This window comes from Plectropomus leopardus, chromosome 19, assembly GCF_008729295.1.
Source record: "Plectropomus leopardus isolate mb chromosome 19, YSFRI_Pleo_2.0, whole genome shotgun sequence".
NCBI lineage: Eukaryota > Metazoa > Chordata > Actinopteri > Perciformes > Serranidae > Plectropomus > Plectropomus leopardus.
In genome coordinates this window covers 4,369,988-4,395,514 of record NC_056481.1, presented here as the reverse complement: position 1 = coordinate 4,395,514, position 25,527 = coordinate 4,369,988, and the positions used below count along the sequence as shown (strand labels likewise).

Sequence of the window (25,527 nt, the reverse complement as noted above, 5' to 3'; positions counted from 1 at the left end):
TTCACCGAAAGCTTGCACCCAGACATGTCATGATATAAAAAAGAGAGGCCGGAGTACGAACTCCTACATCCATGACCGCACCAACTGTCCCCGTCCCCCAGTGGCGGAGCTGCTAATCTCCTGACAGGTGTTCATGTTAGCTGAGGAATCTATCCAGGCTCCACCGGATTGACTTTCTTAACACCAGCTTGTAATACAGCACATGGAGACACAGTGGAGCTGCGCTGTATTTAAGGCAGCCACATAGTCTCTCCACATGGTAGTCAATAAAATAAACTCACACTGATCTGACTATTATTACATAAACTTAAATTTTACAGCAGAGATCATGGACTGTATATAAAGATGGACAGAATGGGGCGCCTGGTGGTTCAGGCTGTTTAGAGGCTGTGTCCTCACTGCAGCAGCGGCGGGTTCGATTCTGGCCTCGACTCTTTGCTGCATGTTGCCCCCCACCCCCCATTCACGCTTAAACTGTCCTGTCGATTAAAGGTCATAAAAGCCAAAAAAAATATTGGCCAATCATAGATGCTGTTTATCTGTCGGCTTATATGTTGTCAAATATACAGGATATGAAAAGATTATTTTTAATGAAACAATGCAGAAAAAGATACTTAGAGTAATTTCTAAAAATTCAAGATGAATGATTCATATAACTATCGGGATTTATTGGTCTGATAACATTCAGCGTCTGATAACAGAGCGTAAAAGCTGCATGATTGAATCTTTTAATCCCCATTCACGTTAGCAAGGCACTAAAGAGGAAGTCAGCAATGTCTCTAGACCGCCTGCTTTACGGGCCCACTGATGTGGACATTTTACACTCTGGATGTTGAAACTTTTTGGCTGCAAACGCCATTTAACAGGAATGACCAGGCCGCACCTCCAACTCTGGATCCAGTTCTCGTTATACATCGATGATTTTAGTTCTAATCCACAGGTGCATACCACGGCTCGACTTCCTGATCGCTCTAGCTCAAAAAATGTGAGTATCCGAGATATATTGGCTTCATTTTTCCACAGGAACTGGAGACATCAGTCATCTATCTTTACATACAGTCATTGTTGGAGACATAAAAAACATTTTAGAGTGGAGAAGTTTGGCTGCTGTCTGGCATAGCCTTCAGGAGCTCCTCTTATCCACTTAGTCTTAAAGTGGTTGTAAACAGAAGTGCTTTGTTTTTTAACTAAATAAACAAGACAATAAACCTCATAAAGAGCTTATTTTTTGGCAGCATGAACAGCCATAATGCATACGTTTAATCCTTTTATTATTTCAATAGCAAAATGGATATTTGTTACTGCTACATAAATAAGCTTTCGACAAAATCCTGCCTGCGGTGTTTAAATTCTGAACAATTTATTAGCATGATAATACAGATTAAACAAAGAAAAAACAATGATGCAGAAGCTTCCTGCACATCTGATCCATATTTATAATCCAGATGCTTTTGTGGAAGAAACATCTGCATTACAACTTAAGTTATTCCCAGATGGAGTTAACTTTTTTTAATTTAAGGGAACTAATGTCCCCTAAATCTGTCATAGTTTTTTCTGAACTAACTGACCTCCCCTCTCTGAGCTAAAGCAGATTGATATGGACTGATAATGCTTCCCCTTTACCCAGAGGCCTCGTCCACACAGAGGGCCCCTTCCTCTAGGAGACAGGCTCCATTCCACTAATATTATGTTTTCATTTATGAGAAGGGGCTTAAACAGTGCCGTGTTTGTTTGTGTTCGGAGCAGCCTGACTGGTTCTGCTTCTCAAGAAACGAGAGAGCAGAGGAGGGGAGGAGCGTCGGGGTCAGATGTAGCTTTAAGCCTCTGAAAAACAATTCAGACGGGAGGAAGAGAGTGGCGGCGAGGAAAAAAAAGAGGGCCGCTACGCTGTTTAGCTTGTCTGGAAAAAATGATCCAGTGAGGTGAAAACAGAGAGCACCATGAGAAAGATTTAGACGATAAAGGAGAGACTGAAAAATAAAGATTCCCTTCTGGATGTCCTCAGAAGACCTCTTCCACTCATAACCCCATTACACAATAACCGAGAGCCGAGCCTGCTTCATTTCAGGGATTTGTTTACATCTGGAAAGACAAAGTGGCGGAGGAGGAGTTGGGGGTTTGGTGTAACTTAAACTACTTTTAACATTACTCAGACTCAGTGCGTCATTAGGCCTGGGCATCCAAGACTTCAGCCCTTAATGTTTATAAATAGCACCATGTGTATATATGTGTGTATATGTATATTTATAGTTTGAAAAATAAGAATAGCCCTAAGGGACTGTTCTTCATGTATCATAGATGGGGGCTGGTTATTGTGTTTTTTACTCAAAGCTACAAATATTTTGCTAATTTTGTAGGACAAAAAAACCCCCAAACCCTTGATAAAGTTTTTTTAAAGAAAAAAAAAGCCAAAATTAATAAAAGCCACCAAAAAATTAAATGGAAAAAAAGTCACAAAAATGTTGCTTTAAAAATCTAAAAAAAACCCAACCCAAAAATAAAATAAAATTTTACAGGGAAAAAAAGCACTTGTTTTCTTTAAGATCACCAAAAAAAAAATAAATAAATAAAAACAATAAATACCTTTTACAAAAATTGTGCTTTTTCTTCTTCATTTTTTTCTTTAAAGAAAAAAGAAAAAAAGGTCCATAACATTGGCGGTGAAATAAATACAAAATACAGCCATTTAAAGTTGGATGTCCCTCCCATAAGCCAAAATGAAAAACATAAGTCCCTCTCGAATGTTAAATAAATTACCAGAGTGCATTAAAAAAAACATTAAAATAAAGGCAATTTATTTTATTTTATCAAAAAGGAGGATCCCCCCCCCAGACCTCCCAACAGAAGTTTGGGCTAAGCACACAATGCCCTCAAATATCCCCCAATGATAGCCACACACAGCCTCCTGAATAAGAAGCTGATTTTGCTCTGGAAACATCAGATTGCTCGTGTATGAAAAAACAAGAAAAACAAAAGCTCGGACTCACCGTTTCTCTTCTCCCTCTGATGGGTTAGGGTCCTGCTCCTTGGGCACGTGTTCCATTCACCTTAATTCCATCCAGCAGCCAATCATGAGAGACTGAGGCAAGCCCCACCCTCGGATGCACACTTGTCATTCGCCGGTCGAGAGGGGTCAGTCAGTGAAACATGACGGGGTCCCGTCCCGGGGTTTTTTTTGGGAGCTTGGGTCGGGGAGGGTGTCCAGAGGGAGTTGAGGTAAGGTTGGTGCGGCGTGGCTCGGTGTGAAAATGTAAAATATGGAGGATGTTGGAGGGCAGGCGGCGGGCCCTGGGGCCGGGGCTGGAGGTGGGTGTCTGTCTCAGGGATGCGGAGGGTGGAGTGGGAGCCAATCTGGAAGAGAACAAAGGATACAGTCAGATAACAGTGTCTCTAGAGCTAAAAACCTATAGTTCAACAGCAGAAAATCAATATTTTTTTGCTATTTTTTTGGCAAATATTCACTGGTTTTGACTTTTGAAATGTGAATATTTGCTATATTTATCATTAATTCTATTATTTAATTTTGATAGCGATTTTGCGATTTACTGGGTGTCTGCGAATATAATCGGCAGATCCTTCTGAATGAAATCCACAAAAGTGAACTCAGTTGTTGCAGAGACACAGACGCTGTGCGTCCAGCATGTATGCATGACAGTAGCAGAGTGACGAGAAGACAATGTGCACATCACATTATCAAGGTGTAACCAGAGTACTCAGGCTATATGGGGACAAACCTCGGACACAATGTCCAATTAAAGTGCTCCCTAACCCCTCTCCCCTCACAAACAAAGAAGTCTTCTCACTCCGCTGTCTCTCCAGACTCCCATAAAGTCAAGGTGGTGGTGAAGACAACAAAAACTCACAATTATTCATCTAGTAAAGTGCCTTATTTTATTGGATCATAATATACAAGGTATGGAATTAATCTGCAGATGCTCCGTTCACAATGATGCCAAACTTCTCTTTGGATTTCGGTTACTCAGCCACGTGGAGGGCCAAAAAGTGGCCTGCAACAGACGGTAAGGCTTATTGCTTTCAGCTGATAGCCAGAAATACTTTTGCTACATAATCTTGTCGATCAAATGCGACCCCTACCGGCTGGCTATGAGGAGTGGGCTGTCAGCAGGAATGACGGAGTAAAACAGTCAATAAAACATGTTACACTGCTAATCACCGCTCATACAAGATGTCTTGGAGAACAATTGGGCTGATTGGTCCAGCCGTTTGCCTTCTATTATAATAACTTTTAGTTGCGGGCCTAACGGTCTCAGTTACGAAAAAGCAATGCTATTACTTCCAATCACTGCAAACACAAAAAGTCCTTGAGCCTATGAATCAAAAATATTCTCAAAACTCTTAAAATGTCACACCAACATGCTAGAATCACTTCCCCTTACATTTTGTTAAGAAATATATTTTAATGAATTACAGATAGGATACAAATCCTTTTTCTTTTCTTTTTTTGCTGAAAATTAAAAAAGTGTTTATTTTATTCATTTAAAAAAAAGTTTTCGCTGGATTTTTTTTTTCTATTTTTGGAAAATTTTAGAATTATTTTTCCCTCTTTTTTAAAACTTTTTTTTTTTCTTTTTTTTTTGAAAATGTTCTTTTCATATTTTTTTGCAATTTGTGGGACATTTCTAGCCAAGATGATTATGGCATTTTCCCCTCATTTAATCAAGTAATGTAACCAGGTCGGAGCATATGCAGCCTGTTCCTGCAGTCTCTTTTACTGTCGTTTATTGTCTTTGGGAGCTATTCTGCTGTAGTGCTGCAATATTATACACTTATAACTTGATTTTCAAATTTCGATGGATTTATGTTAATGACACAAAGACTGATGAATTCTCTAAAAGTGTCTCTGTGAGGAACCTGGCCAGCACCAGCGATTTTAAAACCTGACTCGACTAAATCCAACTGGTACTTCCCAAATCTGAGACTTACAACATGACACGCATGGACACACACAGCTGGCTCGGAAAAGGAAAACATGTCCCCGTGCACCCAGCAGAGGGGGGATTCCTGGGAGTCACACACCAAGGTTAAAACTGGCTACGGTGGCCTGCAGGTCAGAGGCAAAACTTTATCACCTTCAAGAGCTACAACTGGATGTTTCCTGGAAAACTTCTTGGGGAATGTCACCTCTTGCGCAGGGTTAAGTAGCTTTAAGATGAGCAGCTGAATCTGTGTGAAAGAGTGTGTGTGTTTGTGTGTGTAAATACTCAGAGGGTCCTGATCCATTAGCCCTCCCTCCTCTGTTGTCAAAGGAAGGCTTTATTCTTTCCTCCGTTAATCCCTGGTTCAATGCCTTTCTAATCCGGAACAGTGGGATACGGGGCATGAGAATGTCCTTAGACATGACTGATATTATTATTGCTTTTGCTGCTAATAGAGAGATTACAGGCTATATTCAAAACAACCCTTCTGTGCAGGCGGAGGGATTGTTTCGGAGTGATATTAGAGCAGAAGATGACCGATTCACACCCGTAAACTTTCTGTATGGCGCTCATAGCAGCTTGGTAAAAAAATCGAATAAAAAGATTGAAATTATTTGATACCATCTGCCAACTTGCGTTCATTATTTGGACAAAAAAACAGTAGGATGCCATTTGATGATTTTTTTCTTTTAATAGGATCATTTGATGTCAAGATTTGCTCGGTTGGGTTGACTGTGCGTTTTGTTTTTTGTTCTATTGTCTTTTTTAATTTTTAAAAATCCTGAAGAAGAGCGGTGTTTGATATAGTCATATGCATGCACCAATTATTTCTATGCTGCATTTGTGTATTTATCAATAATTTCTGTGTGTGTGGGTGGGGGGGGGGGGGGGATGTTTTTTTCTTATATAAATTATCAATATTGTAAATACAAATTCCATCTATGATAGTCTATTAGAATAATAAAATCAACCGCCTTTTTTCTTTGAGGGACATATTTTTCAGTTGGGAAAAAAGTTAATTAAATATACTGTAATATATGTGATCACAATACTTGGTAAACTGCAAAGATTCCCACAACTAGCAATCATCCATGTGTTCATCCGTTCACAAAAACATACACAAACTCACAAACGCTTGTCAATAATACAGCGGTGCCTCCTGACAACAACCACTTCATGAGTTTTTCAAGTTTTTCTATAAAGTTTGCTCCTGTCACGCGAGTCCGTTTTGAAGTTATGTGTTGTTTATGATTTTCTTACAGGGAAAAAATGTGGCCGCCAAAGGGTGGGGAAATTTTGTGGGCCGACTGGCCGACTGAGCGACCTATGGAGCTGCTGGTCATGGCGAAAAAATTCACATAAACATTACAAGGTTAAATGTCAGGATTTGCTGTTTTTCTCTGTTCCATAAATTTATAAATTGAATACATTTGGGGTTGAAAGTGTTAGCCGAACAAAAGAAAGACATTTTTTTTTGTAAATTTACATTTTATTGTTTTCCTCACGATTCCTGTTATGTGTTCTGCATTTATGGCAGAGTTCTTTATTTTTTTATTTATTTTTTTTAATCTTTTTACTCTTTTTATTGCTATTAATAATTATTGACAGCCATTGCTGCTAGTTTGTTTTTATGGACTTCTTCATCATTTTATTGTGATTGCTTCCATATGTCCTTCTAGTGCACTGAATGTGAATTAATGGCACTGCTGTAAAAGATCTTAATGCTCAGTAAATCCTCTCTGGGTAAACAATCTTTTGATGATTTAAAATATTTTGTACACACAATAATGTTACCTTTTTTAAAATAAAAAATAAAATGAATAAATAGATAAAACAATCAATAATTGCAATAATTGTCGGTGGCAGCCCTCCAATAAAATAACCTTTATCCATTATTTTTATTCATAACAGTAACTGCATATTTTTCTGTGAGATTGAAAGGTAATTGAAAGGTACAATTATCCATTAGTTCCCAGCAGCTTTGACTTTAATGAGCAGACTCAACACCTTTCAGCGTCTTCAGTGTGTTGGAAAAAAAGTGTCACATTTAGTGTCATCGCAGAATGACCGAATCTACAAGTGTGAAAATGCGCTGATGTAAACTCTGACGGCAAGATTTATGAAGCGCTGCAACCTTCGAAGTGTTAAAAAGCCTTTAATGGGCCTATAATGGCAGAACGAATATATTCATGATTCATCGAGAGGTCGAGATAAGAGACGTCGCTGCCTCTGCCAGAGGTGGGGATACCAAGGAGGTTTTATGATATGTTGTGGAAGGAGAGCTAATTACTATGCCAAATATACATAAACAGCCATGTCTGTAATGAAAAGAACATTATTAAAGAACCCCATTCATCATACAACATACAGTGAACACACACAAACAAAGCACTGTCACTGTAAGAAGGTCAGGCTGAGTGGACTGCCGCTCTGACCCCAGCAGGACTAACACTGTGGTGTGATAGTAAATAGGACAGTAATGACATAAACCCCAGAGGCCGTCCACTAATGGACTGAGCCTTATCAGAGGCCGTCTCTCTATCGCATCCACTGCTGCTACAAGTGGCTCGAGCCTCGCTGCCGTTGTTGGTGTTTGTAGCACAAACAATTAGTTGTTTATCAAACTGGTGTGGAGAGGACGGATGAGAAAGGGGGCTCATTGTTTGATAAGCGAGTGATTTAACTGTATGTGCGAAGAAATAAATGGACCTCATTTGGAGAAACGTGTTGCTTTTAGCGAGAAAAAGATCTTTTATGACCTGAAGGTTTATCTCTTTTCTAAAACAGGGTAATGGCATGCTGTGTGGTCACAAAAGGCTCAGGTGGGCAAAAATTTCTAATTCAAAGTTGAACTAAAGGGTTTTTTTTTTGCTTTTTGTATAAAAGGGACAGTTCAGTCCAAAATTAAAAAACAACTTTTTTTTTCTTTCCTATAGTGCTGTTTATCAGTCTATATCGTTTTGGTGTGAGTTGCCGAGTGTTGGAGATATCAAATATTCAAATGCCTGCTTTCTCTCCAATATAATGGAACTAAATGGCAAAAAAATAAATTTGAAAAACTCAATAGCAATGTCTCTTTTCAGAAATCATGACCTTGTTGACCAAGATAATCCACAGACCTGAGCAGTTTCATGTCGAGCTGGGCAATATATTGATATTAAATTGATATTGTCATATGAGACTAGCTATCCTTGTAACATCAAAAGTGTTGTCTTTTCCTGGTATTAAAAGCTGCATTACTGTAAAATAATGTCATTTTCTGAACTTACCAGACAGTTCTAGTTGTTCAGTTATTTGCCTTTAACCACAGAGTCATGATATCCAGATTACTGATGATTTTGTATCACAAATAAATAAATACTTCTGAAAGAACTAACAGTCAACACCACAGTACTGTCGCAATATCGTTATTGAGGTATTAGGTCAAAAATATCATTATGTTGGATTTTCTCCATATTGCCCAACCCTAGTTACATGCAGGAACTATTTTTTTTCTACTGAATTACATCTGCCAAGCGTATAACCTTGGAGAAGGAAGAGTGCATCTACTCATGGACAAGAGGCTCGTACTTGTGACAGTTCGAGATATAAATGTTAATGCCGTCATTTGCAATCTCAATCATGCTAGATGAGCTAGCAGAGGATGTATGCCACTAATGTTTACATCTCCTGCTATCACGAGCATGAGCCTCTAGAAAATGAGTAGATGCACTCTTCCCTCTGTGCGGTGATACAGTTGGCAGATGTAATTTGGCAGAAAGAAAATAGTGCCTGCATGAAACTGCTCACAAAAAACACAATGATTTCTGGACAGAGACACTGCTGTTGATTTTTTCAAATATATTTTTTGGCACTTTGAGCACCATAAGCGTCATCTAGTGTCAATATTTTGGAGAGAAGGCAGGCATCTCTACGCTGATATCTCCAACACTCAACTCACATCAAAACAATGTAAATAAATGTGTATTTTTGATTTTGGGGGTAGGCTGTCCCTTTAAGGAAGCATAAATTGCAATGATACTGCAGCTACTGTGCACATTTTTCCTATTTCAAAAGAGTGTAAAATTGGTTTTGGACATATTTATGGAAGCAGCGTTTAAGCTTTAAGTCTCTGTGTGGGTGTTTCCTTTGGGTTAACTGACCTCTGAGGCCGAGCTGTCAAAGTGCGGTGCAGCACTGACTGGAGTACATCATAGCCCTCGTATAGCCTACAAATGTTGATATAAGACGTTTTTTCCCACTTTTTCCAACCAGCTCACATAGTGTTGTATCATTTCTTTAAAGCATTTAAATTTAGGAGGACCAGATGTGGTGCAAAGTTTGGATTGTGATCATAAAGTTCAAACTAGCAAACTAACTAACTAAAAAGAGGGACAGTAGCGTTTCAAATGTTTATAATCAAAAACTCTCCCTCTCTGCAGGCCATATAGCTGCCCTCACAACTACTGTGTCCTTGTATGTACTCACTCGGCCTCCAACCCACCCAGGAAGTTATGCTTATGTTAATATCCCATATAAGGTCAGGACATGAAAAGAGTTTGTCAAGAGGTCTGGGGCGGAAAAGAGTACATAGCATACTTGAGCTGAAGAAAGAAGACAGTGAGAAAGACAGCAGATAAGGAGGGAACGTGAGAAAGAAAGAAAGGGATAACGTGAGATTGAGATACAGAATTTTATGGAGGAGGGCACGGAGGTGAAGTTGATGAAAGGTGAAGAGAAGACTTGATTTAGGTCAGTGCTGGAAGGAAGACAAAATAAACCTGCTTATCAGAGCTGGAAGACGAATAACAGGAAGAAGACAAGGCGTGTATAAAGGCAGATTTAGGGCGTTCAGCTGGGTTTCAAGCACAAATGCACATAAAGAGATATAAATGTCTGGTATTGTACGTGTTCAGTATCAGTTACGGATTCATTATATAACCATTTATGGTCCGTGAACGTCAGTAAGCAATTAAATGTGAATATGACGCATATCATGCTGTGATTGTATCAGGGAACAAATCATGTGAAACACCATGTGATTCCTTCATTTTAAAGATGCGATGAATGGCTTTAGCAGAGCGTGTTCCCCTGTGACCTTCCACAATACTTTGAAGCGACGGCAACAGAGCGCCAAACTGGATTTATGAAGCCATATTTTGATACAACGAGGAGTTTGTGGCTGGAGTATGGTTACAAAAGGACCGTAGCTGAGATACTCTCATAAACACATCGTATGTATGTGCACATAGACAGAGACTATTAGGTCATACTTGACCCTTTGAAACCTGAGCAAACTGGCTTGATTTCTTAAAAAAAAACCCATGGAAATATGACAATGAGAAAATTAAGAAATGACCTAAAAATTAGCAAGAAATTCATAAAAGATCAAAAATAGGGAATGACTTAACAAAATGCTAAAATAAAATGATAAATAAAGTATATTTATTAAATATATTATATTATATTATTATTGACCTAAACATTAGCAAGAAATTCATAAAAGATCAAAAATAGGGAATGACTTAACAAAATCCTAAAATAAAGTATATTTATGTAACCTAATTTTAAATTTTGTTTTTTGCAATTTCGGTGACATTTTATACTAAGTTGCTGAATGCTTGTTTTGTAAGAAAACTAAAAGGTATTTTAGCCACGTAAAAAATAAAAAATCAATTATAGTTTATATTTGTACACTATATTAAGAGCATTTTCCCTGTTCTTCCTTGGCGCCAGACATCAACTCTCCACAGATAACTAAACTCAAAGTGAAACTTTTCTATGTTCTCTTTAAAGCCAGACTCCATTAACAAAAACAAATGTTTTACCTTGCAGAACATGGGAGTTAAGTACTATAATACTAATATTCAGTATTAAAGTACTAAACATTAAGTATAAAAACACATTAAATTCCTGCCCTTGTCTACAGCCGTATGTTGCTACGCCTCTGTGTCGAACTCCTGCCTGCCTCTCAGTGCTGTATGTACTGTATGTGATACATTGACAACGGATAATACCTCAAACAACCCCACTTCAAAAGATCCGACCTATCCTTAAGTAAAGCACCTTAGGACTTGAAGGATTGACTTATTTAAACTTGAGCAAACACACATATGTGCATATAGACACGAAGGCTCAGAGAGTTTACTGCAAACACACTTTTTATGGACTATTATCTCTGCACATCACCCATATTCCTTTATACTCAATAATACAATAAATATTTAATTATCCCCTTCAATACTTTGCAAATTACTACTTCTAAAACTGTACAAAACACACACACACATATATATACAGTATATATATATACAGTATATATATATATATATATATATATATATATATATATATATATATATATATATATATATGCCCTTTTAATATTTTTTTATTGTTTTTTTTTTCATATTGTATTGGAAATTTTCCAATAATAAATGTTCATTTCTTGATTTTTGGTGCCCTTTGTTTATTTTTATTTTCTTTCCTTATGTTATGTACCAAAACACCAAAGCAAATTCCTTGTATGTAAAAATCTATGTGGTGAAATGTGTGAAATGGTCTTCAACACTAACAGTAGGGAGCAGATTCTGCATTTCTGATGCACAAGACAACATGATAAAGGCTGCAATCAATGAGCATGAATCAAATGAGTGCAATGAAATGTTGACTTGAAAAGTTTGGCATTTTCTGTGAAAACAAATCCAAAGATGTGAGTTCACAGATTTTTTTTTTTTTTTTACAGTAATCTCTTTGTAGATCACACACACACACACACACACACACACACACAAATCCCACATGTCTCAGCCACATGCACCTTGATTCTCTTCCCTTCCAGTACAGCTTCCAAATTTTAATTGGGCCTGCAAAAACTGGCATTTTCCCCCAAGCTGAGTTCACCTTTAATTGCGTGCTCTGAAATACAGACTCTAAAATGCATCAAAAGAATAACTAGTGAATGCACGTTGATGCCTGGAGAAGGTATGCATTAATTAAACATGACCTGCTCCCTTTCTCCTCTGTTCCAGGCCAAAGAGATCGATGCCCCTCTGTTCTTCAGAAAGCCAGGAGAAAAAAGAGGTGGGTGAATTCGTCAGTACAAAGAAGCAGGCCAGTGTGAAATGTAGTTTGACACCGGGAAGAATCATTACGTTCAAGGATATTTGGGGTGTGTGTTTTGATGGAGAGAAATCAATTGAAGGTATTGTTAAAGAAACAGCACTCAAACAATATTTAGGAATTATTGTTCCAGCCAATTAAGTGAGTGGAGACATTTTGATAGCTTCTGAGCTGTGGTACGGGAATAAAGAGCATCTGTAAATGGCATAAAGCAAAAGGACCAAAGTAACTGCATTAAAACAAGCCATTTGTAAATAAAATAGCTTGTTCCAAGGATGCGACATAGTTGGCATATTTTCAGCCTTGGACGCGTGCTGCATAATTGATCCAAGGTTTGAAGGGGCTGTTTTGTTTGAAAAGCAGCGTCTACTTCCCCTTCTCAAACAGATAAAAATCCAAAATCTAGTTCTGGAGTGGAGTATTTGTGCCAAACACCGTTAGTCACCACTCAAATACACACACAAAAAGGCATCCACGTGGCCAACACACAACTCGTCAGTGTATTCAAATCATAACTTCTGTTTTTACACTGAAAGTAAAGAGTGAAGTGGGCTTGTGACCGCAAGGTTTCCGTTCAATCCCCAGAGCAGCAACATAAATCTGGCTGTGGAAACGGCAGCGACCCCTCCCTCATTCACCACTGAGCTCCCTTGAGCAAGGCTCTTAGATCCCAATGGCTCCAGCGGAGCTCCTCAGTGGTCAAAGGATCTGACTCTTGTATCGGGCATTTGTACTGTCAGTGTGTGAATGTTGTCGCTTTCATGTCATGTCTCAGCTTTAAAACCAGTTACTCAAGGTGTGAATGTTCAGTCTATGAGAAAAACTGGACACGTCGGCAAAACCAGACAGTTATGTAGTTGGTCAAAAGCCAAAAAACCGACAGATGAATTCACAAAGAATGGACTGTAGCTACTGCAGTCATGAAGTGTGCATCAATGTGCATCTGCTAACTGCCCCACCTTAAGAAGGGAGTTCACAAAAAATAGTGCCATTATGACATTACAGCATGAACACGCCCGTAAAGTTTTGCATGTGATTGAAAGAAGAGAAGAAGATTGTGAGCTACAGGTCCTGAATAACGAAGTGCAGAGGGATTCCTCAAAACTTTACTTTAAGGTCTGAATGTGACACCCATAAATGTGCTTCTTTTACCACAAACTCTCTCATGAGGCTAATAATTTCATGGGAACTGCTTGTGGCTATGACCACTATGGCTTCAACAAATAATTATTTTCAGGGATTTCCGCACATTTTCCATTTTTGGAGCTAGACTGTTCATTGGGATCGCTGTTGAAATATGTATAGTCTCTGGTTATGCATTGTGGCAAGCTCTCGGCGCGCAGAGCGTACTCTGGGCACAGATGGAGCAGCAGTATGTCAGGTGCATTTAGTGAATCTTAAACATTCACTCCTCTGGGTCTAAAGGTTTGCATTCCACTCATCCATCGATTTGATCTGGTCAGCTCTAAATAGATAAATAGATCAATATTCTCCCTATGAGTAACGCTGAGTTTCACTGCAGATTAATCTTTCCTTTATTTTCTTGACTTGGTCTATAAAATGTCAGAAAAGGTTGTTTGTTTTTTTAAATTAAAAAGGCAAATAAATATGTACATTTAAGTGTTTTTTTTTTTTAACCCGATTATAAAATTGGTTGGCAATTAATTTAATAGTTGACAAATAATTGAAAAATTGTGGCAGCTCTAATTCAGGGCTAATATTTGTGAATTGGACTGTTTTTTCATTCAGGCTGTTTTGCATAAAAAAGGGCAAATGTTGCGCCAAATGTATGCATAAACCAGAAAATATTTACATTTTAAAAGCTGGAATCAGAGAATTTTGGCAAACCAACTGATCAATTATCAAAATTAGTTGGCATTTAATTTAAGGGTTGACAATTAATTGATTCATCATTGCAACTTAAAAGAGGGCTGATCTTTGTGAATTGGGCTATTGTTGCATTCAGGCTTAATTTGCAAGAAAGGGGCAAATTTAGTACCAAATGTACACATATTACATTGATTAAATACTTTTTAATAGCACAGAAGCATCAAGACTCTACAAGGTAATGCAGTTTGGAGTGCATTTCAGCTTTACTGGTGCTTTGAGACTTACTATTTGTCTTATTTGTGCAGGTTTAGCTGCCGCTAAAACCACGCAGTTCTTTTGTGAATTCAACCTTGAGACTAATACTTATTTGCCAATAGCTTCAGTGCAGCGACAGAACTAGAAAAACAGTCCACAGATGAGCATCTGACTTTTCCTCTTTTCCCCTCGCAGCGTGTCTCCTTTCAAGTTTCAGTCCCTTTGTATGTCACAGTTGCACACCAATTTTTGGGAAAAAAAGATGAAGTCTAGTAATTTGGCAGAGAACCTGCATTTTGATTCAGGGCTCTTTTGACCAATTATTTAAATAATCAACTCTGAGGGGGGCAGCCCAGTCCACGAGACACCTGTTAGGGCCACTACTTGGTTTTTGCAGCTGCTGCCGTGTTTCAGCGTGCGGCAGATCACACGTCGGCTCAGAAGTGCCAATTTACAGTGAAGCAAACTTTTATGTTCATGTATTAAAAAAAGGATCTTTGCATGTCTTTGCCAGTGAATGCAGGCGGATATGTGGTAGTAGAAGACGGTTCCAGCCTTTAAAGCTCCTGTGAGGAGGACCCTTGTTAAAATTCACACCATGACTGCAGACGCGGGGTCAGCGCTCCCGACTCCCAGGGGTGGCCGGAGCAATTAGTGGTTAAGTAATGAAACAGGGCCGGGCCCAGTTGTTGATGTGGTGCATGCAGTCTGATGGTGGAAGAAATGGAGTTGGAGAGGAGGGGGAGGTGGGTGTTAGTACCCCGAGGTCGCGAGTAGTCAAAGGCAAAGAGATCATGTTTCATGGTACGTCTGTGCTCGCTCCCTCACCGGGCTAATTACTGTCAGGGGATTATTAATAGGTGCTAATAGGTCAGAACAAAGTGACTAAATGCCGACTTAAAAACCACTTTTTTAATGTGACCTTGTGGCTTTAAGAACACAGACGTCTGCATACACAAAAATGTTAATGTTCAACTTTAATGCATACATGTGAGTAATGATTTGGGGTTTGTCAGGTTCAGGACAAGAACTCATCCAACCGTCTATTTGTTTATTATAGAGGGAGCAGTAACACTTGACTCAGCAGCCACTTGGCGCAGGAAACCGCTCAAGAAAATCGCAAAACATGAATCTCTGCTTTCGAACGGTTTGAACTTTGACCTACTTCGACACAGAGCTCTCAGGCAGCGTTCCTTTCGTCTCATGTGTCCCAAATTTAGATGTCGAACAAGCAAACAATGGTTCCTTTAAATTTTGACACGTTCTTTAGCTTGGTATGTAAGCCCTGTGTATGTATAAGCCTTTATATAGTACACACTCTAATCCCTCAGTGTTGCCCTGCTGAAAATGGGAACACAGTGTCCTACCCTGACTCCGCTGGTAACACTATGTTTCTTACCCTGTTTGCATGTACAGCATGTGGGTTTGGGTGTGCATATAGATACGTCTGCACCAGCCAAGGACACATGGGACATACTGGGGCAGACGGGGCCATGTGCCATTATGTTATTTTCAGTGTTGCCTTTTTCCTGGATTCTGCCTTATCTGTTCCTTTTTTTTTTTTAACCAATTTTCTTTCCTCATCTCCTTTCGCCTTCTTTCAATCCTGTTTTTGCTTTTTTTCTGCAGAGTGTACGTCACCACTTCTCTGGCTGTCTTCGCCACGCTCTTTGGCTTTTTTAAACCGTAATGTTGTCCGTGTGTCACTTTCAAAACTAATGATGATATAACTACAATGATAAGGCTTGGGAAACAAAAACTCCTGGGAAAGTAGAGCCTCTGAGACATTTTTGGCACTTTTGCTCTCCGATTAACATAGTACCGAGATTGCTGGTGCTACAGCAACACTGGAAATACAGAAAAAAGGCAAAAATGTGAACAATCACAGTGGCAGGGGGGAAGGACAAATAATCTACTATTATCTAAATAACCTACCTAATCTGTATATATGTTAATACAATCGAGGCTATATATGAATAAGATGTTTTCTTGCCACAAAAAAATTGCATAAACCCAAATAGACTTGTATTTCAAGGCGTATCTTTAGGGACTTATAATATTTAAAAAACATTTCATTTAAATGTTGTTAATAAAGGAGTGTATGGTTAAGTGCATTCGATTTATTGTTTTTTTGTTGTTTTTTATAACATGGCATCAAATTTGGTTATGGGGACTCGTTAAATTCACTAGTATTGGAAGTGATGACTTAATTTCTCTCAAAATGTAGAGATAGAGTGCAACACGCCATACTTTAAAAACCATGCCAGTAGCCAACGCCTGTGGCATGTAGAAAACATCAGATTTCAGCTAGTCAAAGTTGATTCAAAATTATTTTGGCACTTCATGTCTACCAGAGCTGAAATGTTATATTAACAAATTCAATATTGTCTGTCTGGCTGACTGTTCCTTCTTCATTACCTTACTCACCTTAGAGATATTATCCCATTTAAACACCTTAATATGTAGATCTATTTGACCAAATCATCACGTAAGATCATTATTTAACCTAACATAGACCAAAAGCAGGCTTTAAATAGCTTGCTTAGCTTCAACCTCATAAGCTTGTCTTAGAAAATTAGCCATTGTAACTAATATATTAATAATCAAGGCACAAACCCTTTGCTTAATGAAAGTAACATGCCAAAAGTGAAAACCACATTTGTCTTCCTAAAGGCTCATAATTTTGGTTTGGCAGCTTAGTTCTGTTGGTTATTTGGACGCAAGTTACAAAAAGGCACCTTCACAAGATAAAATGTCAATGGAGAGCAATGAGTGATTTCTCCTCTGGTGTGGGTGGGACTTATTTGTCCTCTGTCTATGACTGTTGGGGCTTTTACATATCTGTGCTCAAGGGCTCATTGTCTAATAATCCATCCATGATTGCAACAAAGCCCCAGAGATGACGATGTTTAAACAGCAAAGCCAGTATAGATAAGTCTGCAGAAAGTTGCATGCAAAGTTGAGATATACAAACAGGCTGAGTGAAGCTCTTCTTAAGCATTTGTTTACCAAGAAGAGACGTTCACACCCAGTAGTTCCCCACAGTTTCCCTCCACAAAGCAGAAGCAAAGTTAGAGGTCGGCTGCCTTGCTCAGTGGCACCTTAACTGTCATCACCAGTAGTTGCAGAAGGCCGGTGGCACGGCGAGGCAGAGCTGGCTGGCGCCTGGCACTAAGACATAAATTTACACCAGACATCTGTATGCTTGCAGGGCAAACTCCCTAACGATGCAGCCAGCCTCTCCTTCCTCCCTCACAACATTACAAAGTGGCTCATTCTAACTGTTCTATTGTCCCATTACATCAGACGACATGAAAATGTTAACGAGTAACATCATGGCAGGCTTATATACATACAACAGATGTTTTGTGCGTGCCATTTGTGCCTTTTTTTCCTCTATTTTATCTCTTTTGTGCATCCTTTAAGGTTGCATTTAGGTTGAAACTAGAGATTATATTCAGTCAGTAATTAAATTACTTGTTAAGCCTTTAAAATGTCAGAAACTAGTGAAAAATGTTTCCAGAGCTCAAGGTGACATCTTGGGATTGCTTTTTTTTGTTCATTTAATCATTCAAAAACAAAATATAATTAGTTTATGATGACATAAAGAAAAGGAAAACAGAATGTTTTCACATTTTAGAAGCTGGAACCGGAAAATCTTAAGTGTTCTTTACGACTCGATTCCAAAAATGTTAGGACGCGGTGTAAAAAGTAAAAAAAACACAATACACTGGGGAAAATATGTATTCATACATTGTTTTTTTGGTCATTAAAAATATTTCCAATGCAGCTAAGCTATAAGTTTGCCAACATTAGCTACCTATAGTAATTTTGGCAGCAAAATAATGTAATTTTGGCTAGCACTTGTTGCTAATATTAGCATAGCTAGCTAACTTATGTAATTTCAGCTAATGTTATCATTAGTTTGCTAACAACATTAGCATAGCTTGCTAGTTACTTGCTGCTTAACTTTAAGCCACCCAACTTTTTCAGTTAGTTACATCACAGTGTGAGATATAGGGTATAATGTAAAAGTGTAACATTTAAATCCATCAAAATGAATAACATAAAGGTAAACAATACAACCTAATATTTAAATGTAACTTAACTTATAATGTTTGGTAAAATAACTTTAGGCAGTAGCCTTAATAACTTGTACTAACCTTATGAGTTTGCTAAAGTTATGCTATTATTGTTAGCAAACCAAGGTAATTTTCAGCTAACACTGAAGTTAGTTTACTAACATTAGCATAGCTAGCTAACTAATGTCATTTCAGTTTGCCAAAGATGTTAGCATAGCGAGCTAACATTGATAAAGTTATAGTCATCTAAAAATATTATGTTTTAGGCATAATAATGAGCAAGCTAACAGTAGCAAACTAGTAAGTTTAGTACTAATAATTACGTTATTTGTTGCGTAATGCTACATTACCTAACTCTCTAAGTTACAGTTATATCAAAATATAATGTTTAAAGTTTCATTAAAAAAGGAATTGTTTTAATGCATAAAATGATATGCAGTAAAGTGGGACTACACAGTAAAAAAGTACTGAACATGCTAACTGAACATTATTTAATACTTGGAGAGGCCTTTGTTTGCACACTTCCTGTATGAAAAAAACAATGTCTCACAGTGGTTTGATGAGATTTTGGCCCGTTCTCACAGTCTTTAAATCTTAAAGATTTTAGGGGTGCCACTTATGAATGTTGAAAAAGATATTTCAAAACTCCAGCAATTAGTGGTCTCAGTTCCCAAATGCTTACCCAGTGTTTCAGTTAAAATAAAATGTGATGTATCACAGTGGTAAACATGCCCTGTTGCAAGTTTTTCAGGCATCAAATTTAGAATAAGTGTATATTCACAAAAAACAACAAAGTTTATAAGTTTGAACAGTAGATGTTTTTGTCTTTGTACTGTATTCAACTGAACATGTCAAAAAGGATTTGCAGATCTTTGCATTTGGTTTTTATTTACGTTTTACAAAGCGTCCTAACACTACATACGACCGAAACCATTAATCAGCTGCTGAAAAAAGTTGCTTAACTTGCTGTCAATTCTCCTAGGATTTGTTTTTAAAGGCTTACATACAGACGGATAAACTGGGCTCAAGGCGGCGGGCAAAAATATACACGTGGATGCTCTGTGACCAGTTTGTGCAACTGTAAAGACTAAACATAAAAAAGTACATTTTGTCATCAGGGGCTAAATGAGGCAACATACATGGAAAAAAGATAAACACCTCGCGTGTCTGCTTATGTGCAATGTGAGCCAAGGCCAAAGATTAAGGTACATCTATAGATAATGTTAACATATTAACTTTTAATGCACTGGCCACTGAGCTTAAAGAAAAAAAAAGAGAAAAACAATCTGCTCTCTCTCTCTCTCTGACGTTCACTTTCTCCTCTCTCGCTCTGCTTCTCTCATCCCTCCTCTTCCCACCCTCCTCTGGCAAGGACAGGCGAAGGTGCTGCCAAGAATGTGACTGCGTTTGGAAAACAAATCCAGCTCACTTGTGTTTTTTTCTTCTCTTTTCCTCCACTTGCAGTTTTGCTTTTTTAAGGTGGATCCATGAATGATGCAGGGCCCAACATCTCCAAACGCTGATTTTTTTCTAATTAGACAGTTGAAACTTTCCGTAAATCATTGCCCAGTGTGTATTTACCTCAGCTAACCCCTGTTCTCTTTCCCGAACACACACTCAGACTGGTTTCCTTGATTTGTGTTTCCTGATCAGCCCACCTTAAAAAAACTGCACTCTATGTGAAACCGCTGGACGCTGTACATCTGTGTGCTTTTCCCGATTGTTTTCCCGGAGATGTCCACTTCCACACACTTGTTCGTTTCCTCACAGCTTAAGGAAGTGTCTCATTCTATCGGGACAACGGGGATAAAGAGAGCTGATCGCTATAGAGGACAAAAAGTTACAGGGCATTTAAGGGTCTCTGAGGAGGGGCTTTGACGTGTATACAGCTGCTGTCTCTTAATCTGTCATTACATTACATCAGCTGGAATACTTGCAATTGAAAAAAAAGGCTGCATGCTAAAATGTGCAGGATTGAAGTTAGAAAGTTTTGATTTAAGCTGAAAATGTACCTCGTTTTGAGGTTGGTTTCTCAAGCGTACACAAGCACGCAAACACATTTCCAACATTTTTTACAGAAAGTTTGTTGAGTTTGTTAGATTAGTGACCTTCTCAAAAGATGATGTACCAAGTTCACCTCTCTTTTATAAACTGCAGTTGTTGACTATTTTTGACATTCATTTTCATTTGTTTACATTTGTTTTTAAAGTGAGTTACAAGGCTCCAGATTTACCTCAAAGATTTAGATACTATTTTGTTAAAAACTCTCAATTCCATAATTATAGTACTAGACAGACTCAGAATCTTCATATTCCTTTACATAACTCTTCCCATGGTCAGTTTTCTATCAAATATCGTGGAGTTATCTTGAAATAAAAATAAAAATGTTAATTTACTGAACTCTTCTGTATAATTGTCTGTGTACAAAAAGAGACTTCGAAAAGCTCTGCTGTCAAAAACATCTTATTCGATCAAGAATGATCCTTCTATAAACTGATGTTCACACCTTCAAAATGATTGTTTGCACTTTTATTTCTTTAACCCTATACTTGTACTGTGAGATTCTGAATTTTTAGCAACTAAACTATGTTCTGATTGCTTTCATGTTACTATTCTAATGTTTTATGGGTGTGGCGTTCATATAAATCAGCCAGTAATGGTTTCTACCAAACCCCCACATGCACCTCTATATGGTTTGTCCCCATTGTGCTTTGTATTATGTGAAACAAATAAACAAAAAAACTAAACCAACAAATGCAAAGTTATGTTGTATCATGGGTACAAATGTTTTGAGGCAGCAGTCATGCCATATTTAATTTTGAGAAATGTGTGAGTGTGTGTGTGTGTGTGTGTCTGCATGTGCAGGTGGTATAATTAGATGGGCTTGCAGAGCAGGGAATTCCATTTTCAGTGTGTGTTTTACTTTATTAATGTGTTAGTTAGTGTTTAGTTGCGTGTGTATCCAATGTTAGGCAGATTGAGCTGGCAACGACAACACAGCAGTCCAGAGGAGAGCTGGTGTGTGTGTGTGTGTGTGTGGTGTGTCTGGGCCCTGAGCCTAACCTGCAGCAAACAAACACACACACACACACACACACACACACACACACACGCACACACACACACACACACACACACACACACAGAGGCTGTGACTGCATGGGTAACTTTGGTCCAACTGTGCCAGCAATCTGGGCAATCACTCTGCAGCGCCCTCCCTCCTGCTTCCCTCCCCTCGTGTCTCCGCTGCACACATGCACACACACACAGGTGCTGTTGCCATGCCAACAGCCCGGGGAGGGTCTCCTTTTCCCACATTAGGGATGGAGCAACAGGGAAAGCCCTGGAAAAGGCCACAGCAAGGACAGGTTCATCAAAAATACATCAAAAACAATATCAACTTCCTATTATAGCTGGGAATATTTAGATGTTAGACACTGTGAGGGGAGACTAGATATGGTCTTAGATTTTGGTTATTGATAGTGTATGTGTTGTGTTTTCCTGGTTTTAAAAGGTGGCATTATTTACAGTAAAGTGATGTAATTTGAGCCAATTGGCTGCGGAGGTCACTGCTCCAGGTAACATTACGTTGACAGCTTTGTTTCAGGCTTCTCATTGGCCTAAATCTTCTTCTTCTTCTTTGAGTAGTTTTAAGGTTACGATTATACTGCCGCGTGCTAGCTTGGCATGCTCTTGACACTGCTTTAACTGTGTTTCTGCGTTTTCATTTGGACAGAGGTTTTGTTTTCTTTATAACAGCGCTTGTATGGACGAGAATCATTTTGAGAAAAAAAGCAGAGGTAAACCAAATCAAAACTCCCCGTGTCCATGTGGACTACGGCGTACACTTTCTCTGCTTTGTCTCTTAAGTGTCCTCTATGTTTTATATTTCACACTGCACTATAAACAAGAACAAAACCTTTCTGTATTATTGCAAAGTAGCCTGAAAACAACTGTCCCAAAAGCTTGCATTTTTATGTCAGGTTCTGCTAGTCTGTGTTCTGAATTAAGTTATTAATTCACAAAATCTGAATTGAAAATTGTTTTAAAGGTCCATCTCCACAGCATCATGGGAATCAGCTAACACTGAGTGCATGTTGAGCTCACATCCCAAATGGCTATATTTTCCTTTCTGCCAACACTTCACACGTGAAAACTGAACATATACATCTATTGACGGTCCATTCTACTGTAAAAGTACACATACGCATGCACTGATTTTAAATGAGTTTGCTTCACATAAATGCACTCAAAGATTGTCTTCTCCCAAATTGGTTTTGAAACAACAGCAATTGTTTACATGTGTGTGCACGTGCACATCTAGCTTTGGCCTGGCAGTAAATATGTGTGTGTGTGTGTGTGTGTGTGTGTGTGTGTGTGTGTTGCACGCTCAGTTTCTTGGAGTTTACAAACAGGGCTGGGATCCAGGCACCAGCCTCTGCTCAAATAAACTAAACCAGATTTGCGTCAGGCGTATAAACAACGGCACAAATAAAATGATATGAATAAATATGTGCAAATTTATAAAGCAAAATAGCAAAGCCTCAACAAATTGGGACAGGTTTATGTTTGAGGCAGAGAGGAGCATTAAGATGCAGCCCACAGCTCGTGTGGTTTCTTTACTGAAGCAGGTCTGTGTGTGTTTGTCTCGGGGAATATATTAGCTGCTGATTGTAACACTTAGGACAAGAAAAACTCTGGACACGGCCGAGGGATGTGGCTTCAGCTCTGGCTTTACGTAAAAGTCCACAGACAGCCCACATCCAGGTGGGCCCAGGAGGTTCAGCAGCCTGATTATGAGGCCACTAAGCATGTACAGATTCTTGTGTAAGGGCACAAATATAACCACTGGCGAGAGAAAAACCTTTGCACTTTAAGTTGACCTTTCTACCTCATGTTGTTTAACTTGTGCTCAGTATGGGGCAACATCTCCAGCTGTTTGGCCTACATACAGCAGGTCCAGGCTCTGCAAGATACCATATGTATCCAAGCAGCAGAACTTGGGCGAGCGCCTGTCACACACACGTATAATGCTAACTGGCCTCCCGCCGCCACGTATAAGGTGACACCTGGTGACAACGCCGAGGCTGCTCTGACCATATTGAGAGCACCAGCGAGAAGCTCGCTCCGCGGAGGAGTGAACTGTGTGTCAGTTAATCAGGTCATGTGTGTCCCAGTTTAAAAGGACAGATGTACGGATGTATAGGCGAGGGAGTACACTTTAGACTTTTTATCCCGTCCAGTCGGCCTGGTTTGACCCGAGGCACTGGAGGCATCTTTGGTGTCGTTTAGACGTTGTTTTGTTCCCCCCACATTGCAGACAGTTCAAGTTCTTAATTCATCATGTGCTCAAAAAGTACAGAGAAACAGTCTGTGGCACTGAAAATCTTAAGTGTCACGCTCGCTGCAACAATGCTCATTAAATATGTATGAAAAAGAAAAAGAAGATCACGCAAGTAAAAACTAAATGAGTACCAAACATAAAGTAGTGCATCTTCAAATAAATATAAATAAAATATAACATAAATAAAATATAAAAGTGATAGCGTAATGGGAAATTTCCAGACGAAGACCCTTGTATCATATTTTAAATAGTGTAGGTAGCCTAAACTTGTTTACATGAAGAGTCAGCATCTTCTTTCATGTTTTTCTCTGCTTTATTTGTCATTATTTAACTTAACTGCTTTACGTTTCATTTTTTCATACTGCAATAAAACACAAGTAAGAGCTTCCTGTATTACTGCAAAGCAGCTTGCATATTTTTTATATCAAGCTTTGCATGTTTGTCTTCTGGATTATTAAAATGAAATTTCCCAAAACTAAGAGTAAAAAACATCAAAAGCATCATAATAAGCAGCTAATACTGAGTGCATTTTACAGCTCACAGCACAAACGCCTGTGTTTTCCTCACAGTCAAGAAGGTGCATTTAGCAAGAAGAAAAATAAACAAAAAACATTAAAGGGTAAGTCTAACCCTTTTTACGCAGACTCTTCACGAGATTCCCATGGAGCACTGGGATAACTGTTCCTTTAAGGGTACTTTCGCCATACTGGACTTGAGTGTAGGTGAAAACGTTTTAAAGACACGTGCACAAAGCTGCAGGCACACGCACACACGCACGCACACACACACACACACACACACACACACACACACACACACACACACACACACACACACACACACTCTATACCCCATGTCACCTCTCTCCACCCCCTCAAGTCTTTCCATTCATCTCCACATCTCAGCCATCTCTGTAATGAGCAATAAAACACACACTGTAAAGAGACCACAGACACACATACACACTCACTCACTCACAAAGGACCAACACGGTCATTTCTTACATGTCCCCCCACCGATCCCTCCCACCCCATGGTGTAATGAAGCCTACAATGCTTGGTGAGGCCCCCAGGCGCTGCAGAGCCCAAACTACACCCCCCTCACACTATAATCTCAATCTTCTCCTGGACTGGATGCAGCAGAATCCGTGAAAGACGAGAAGGTGGTAAAGAAAGAGCGGGGACGAAAAGGTGGAGCCAAAAGGCCGGAAGGTGATTTTCTTGGCACAGAGTCTGGTTGGGGTACCAAGGGCCATGGGCCCCCGGTTCCCACTGGCTCCCACCCGAGCGCCTGTGTGGTCCTGGATGTGATTAGCGCTGGGACCTCGTCATACACAACGGACACACACAAGGTATAGCTGCCCGCATGTGAGCGCTAACAGAGGCTAGCATTTAAAGTTAAATTTCACACACACACACACACACACACACACACACACACACACACACACACACACACACACACACACGTGCAGCAAGAGTGCACTGATCAGATATTCACTTAATGTGTCACTAAAAGTGTCAGAGCAGATCAAGAGAACAAGCAGCTGACAGTTTTTGGACTCGTAAACAAAAGGTGGTGATAAGAAACAGAACAAAACGATCGGACGGTGAAAGCGGACGAGGAGACGCAGAGGACAGGGAGAGCCAAGGCTGTCAGAGTTTTGAGTTTTCATTGCAAACATCCCCGAGGAATAAAATGAGTAGAGTACATACAGATTCAGTCCTAAGGCAACAGACACAGTACAGTATGTTCACGATGAGAGAGATGTTTTTCCGCAGCGTGTGTGAGTTCACTCAGAGTTTGCCGCCGGTGTGTGTTTGCCTAGAGAACTCCAGGCAAATGGTGTCCATGTGGCAGTCCATACATCACATGTCCACGTCGTGAATGTGTGTTAATGATTAAAAAACGACAGAAATGTGTTGGACATCGGGATGAGTTTTCTGCTGCCTAAACGTGAATCTCTGTCAGTGTCACA

The 25,527-nt window shown here is 39.2% G+C and overlaps 1 protein-coding gene across 2 annotated transcripts in view; it reads right to left on the bottom strand.

Moving 5' to 3' along the window:
* The window catches only part of LOC121958714 (thyroid hormone receptor alpha-B), a 190,702-nt gene that overhangs the window by 48,004 nt on the left and 117,171 nt on the right, over positions 1-25,527 (bottom strand). For both annotated transcript variants that reach the window (XM_042507811.1, XM_042507813.1), the window contains exon 4: positions 2,988-3,351. In XM_042507811.1, coding sequence (XP_042363745.1) covers positions 2,988-3,043 — 56 coding nt within the window. In that variant the 5' untranslated portion in view covers positions 3,044-3,351. The remainder of the gene's footprint in view (positions 1-2,987; positions 3,352-25,527) is intronic.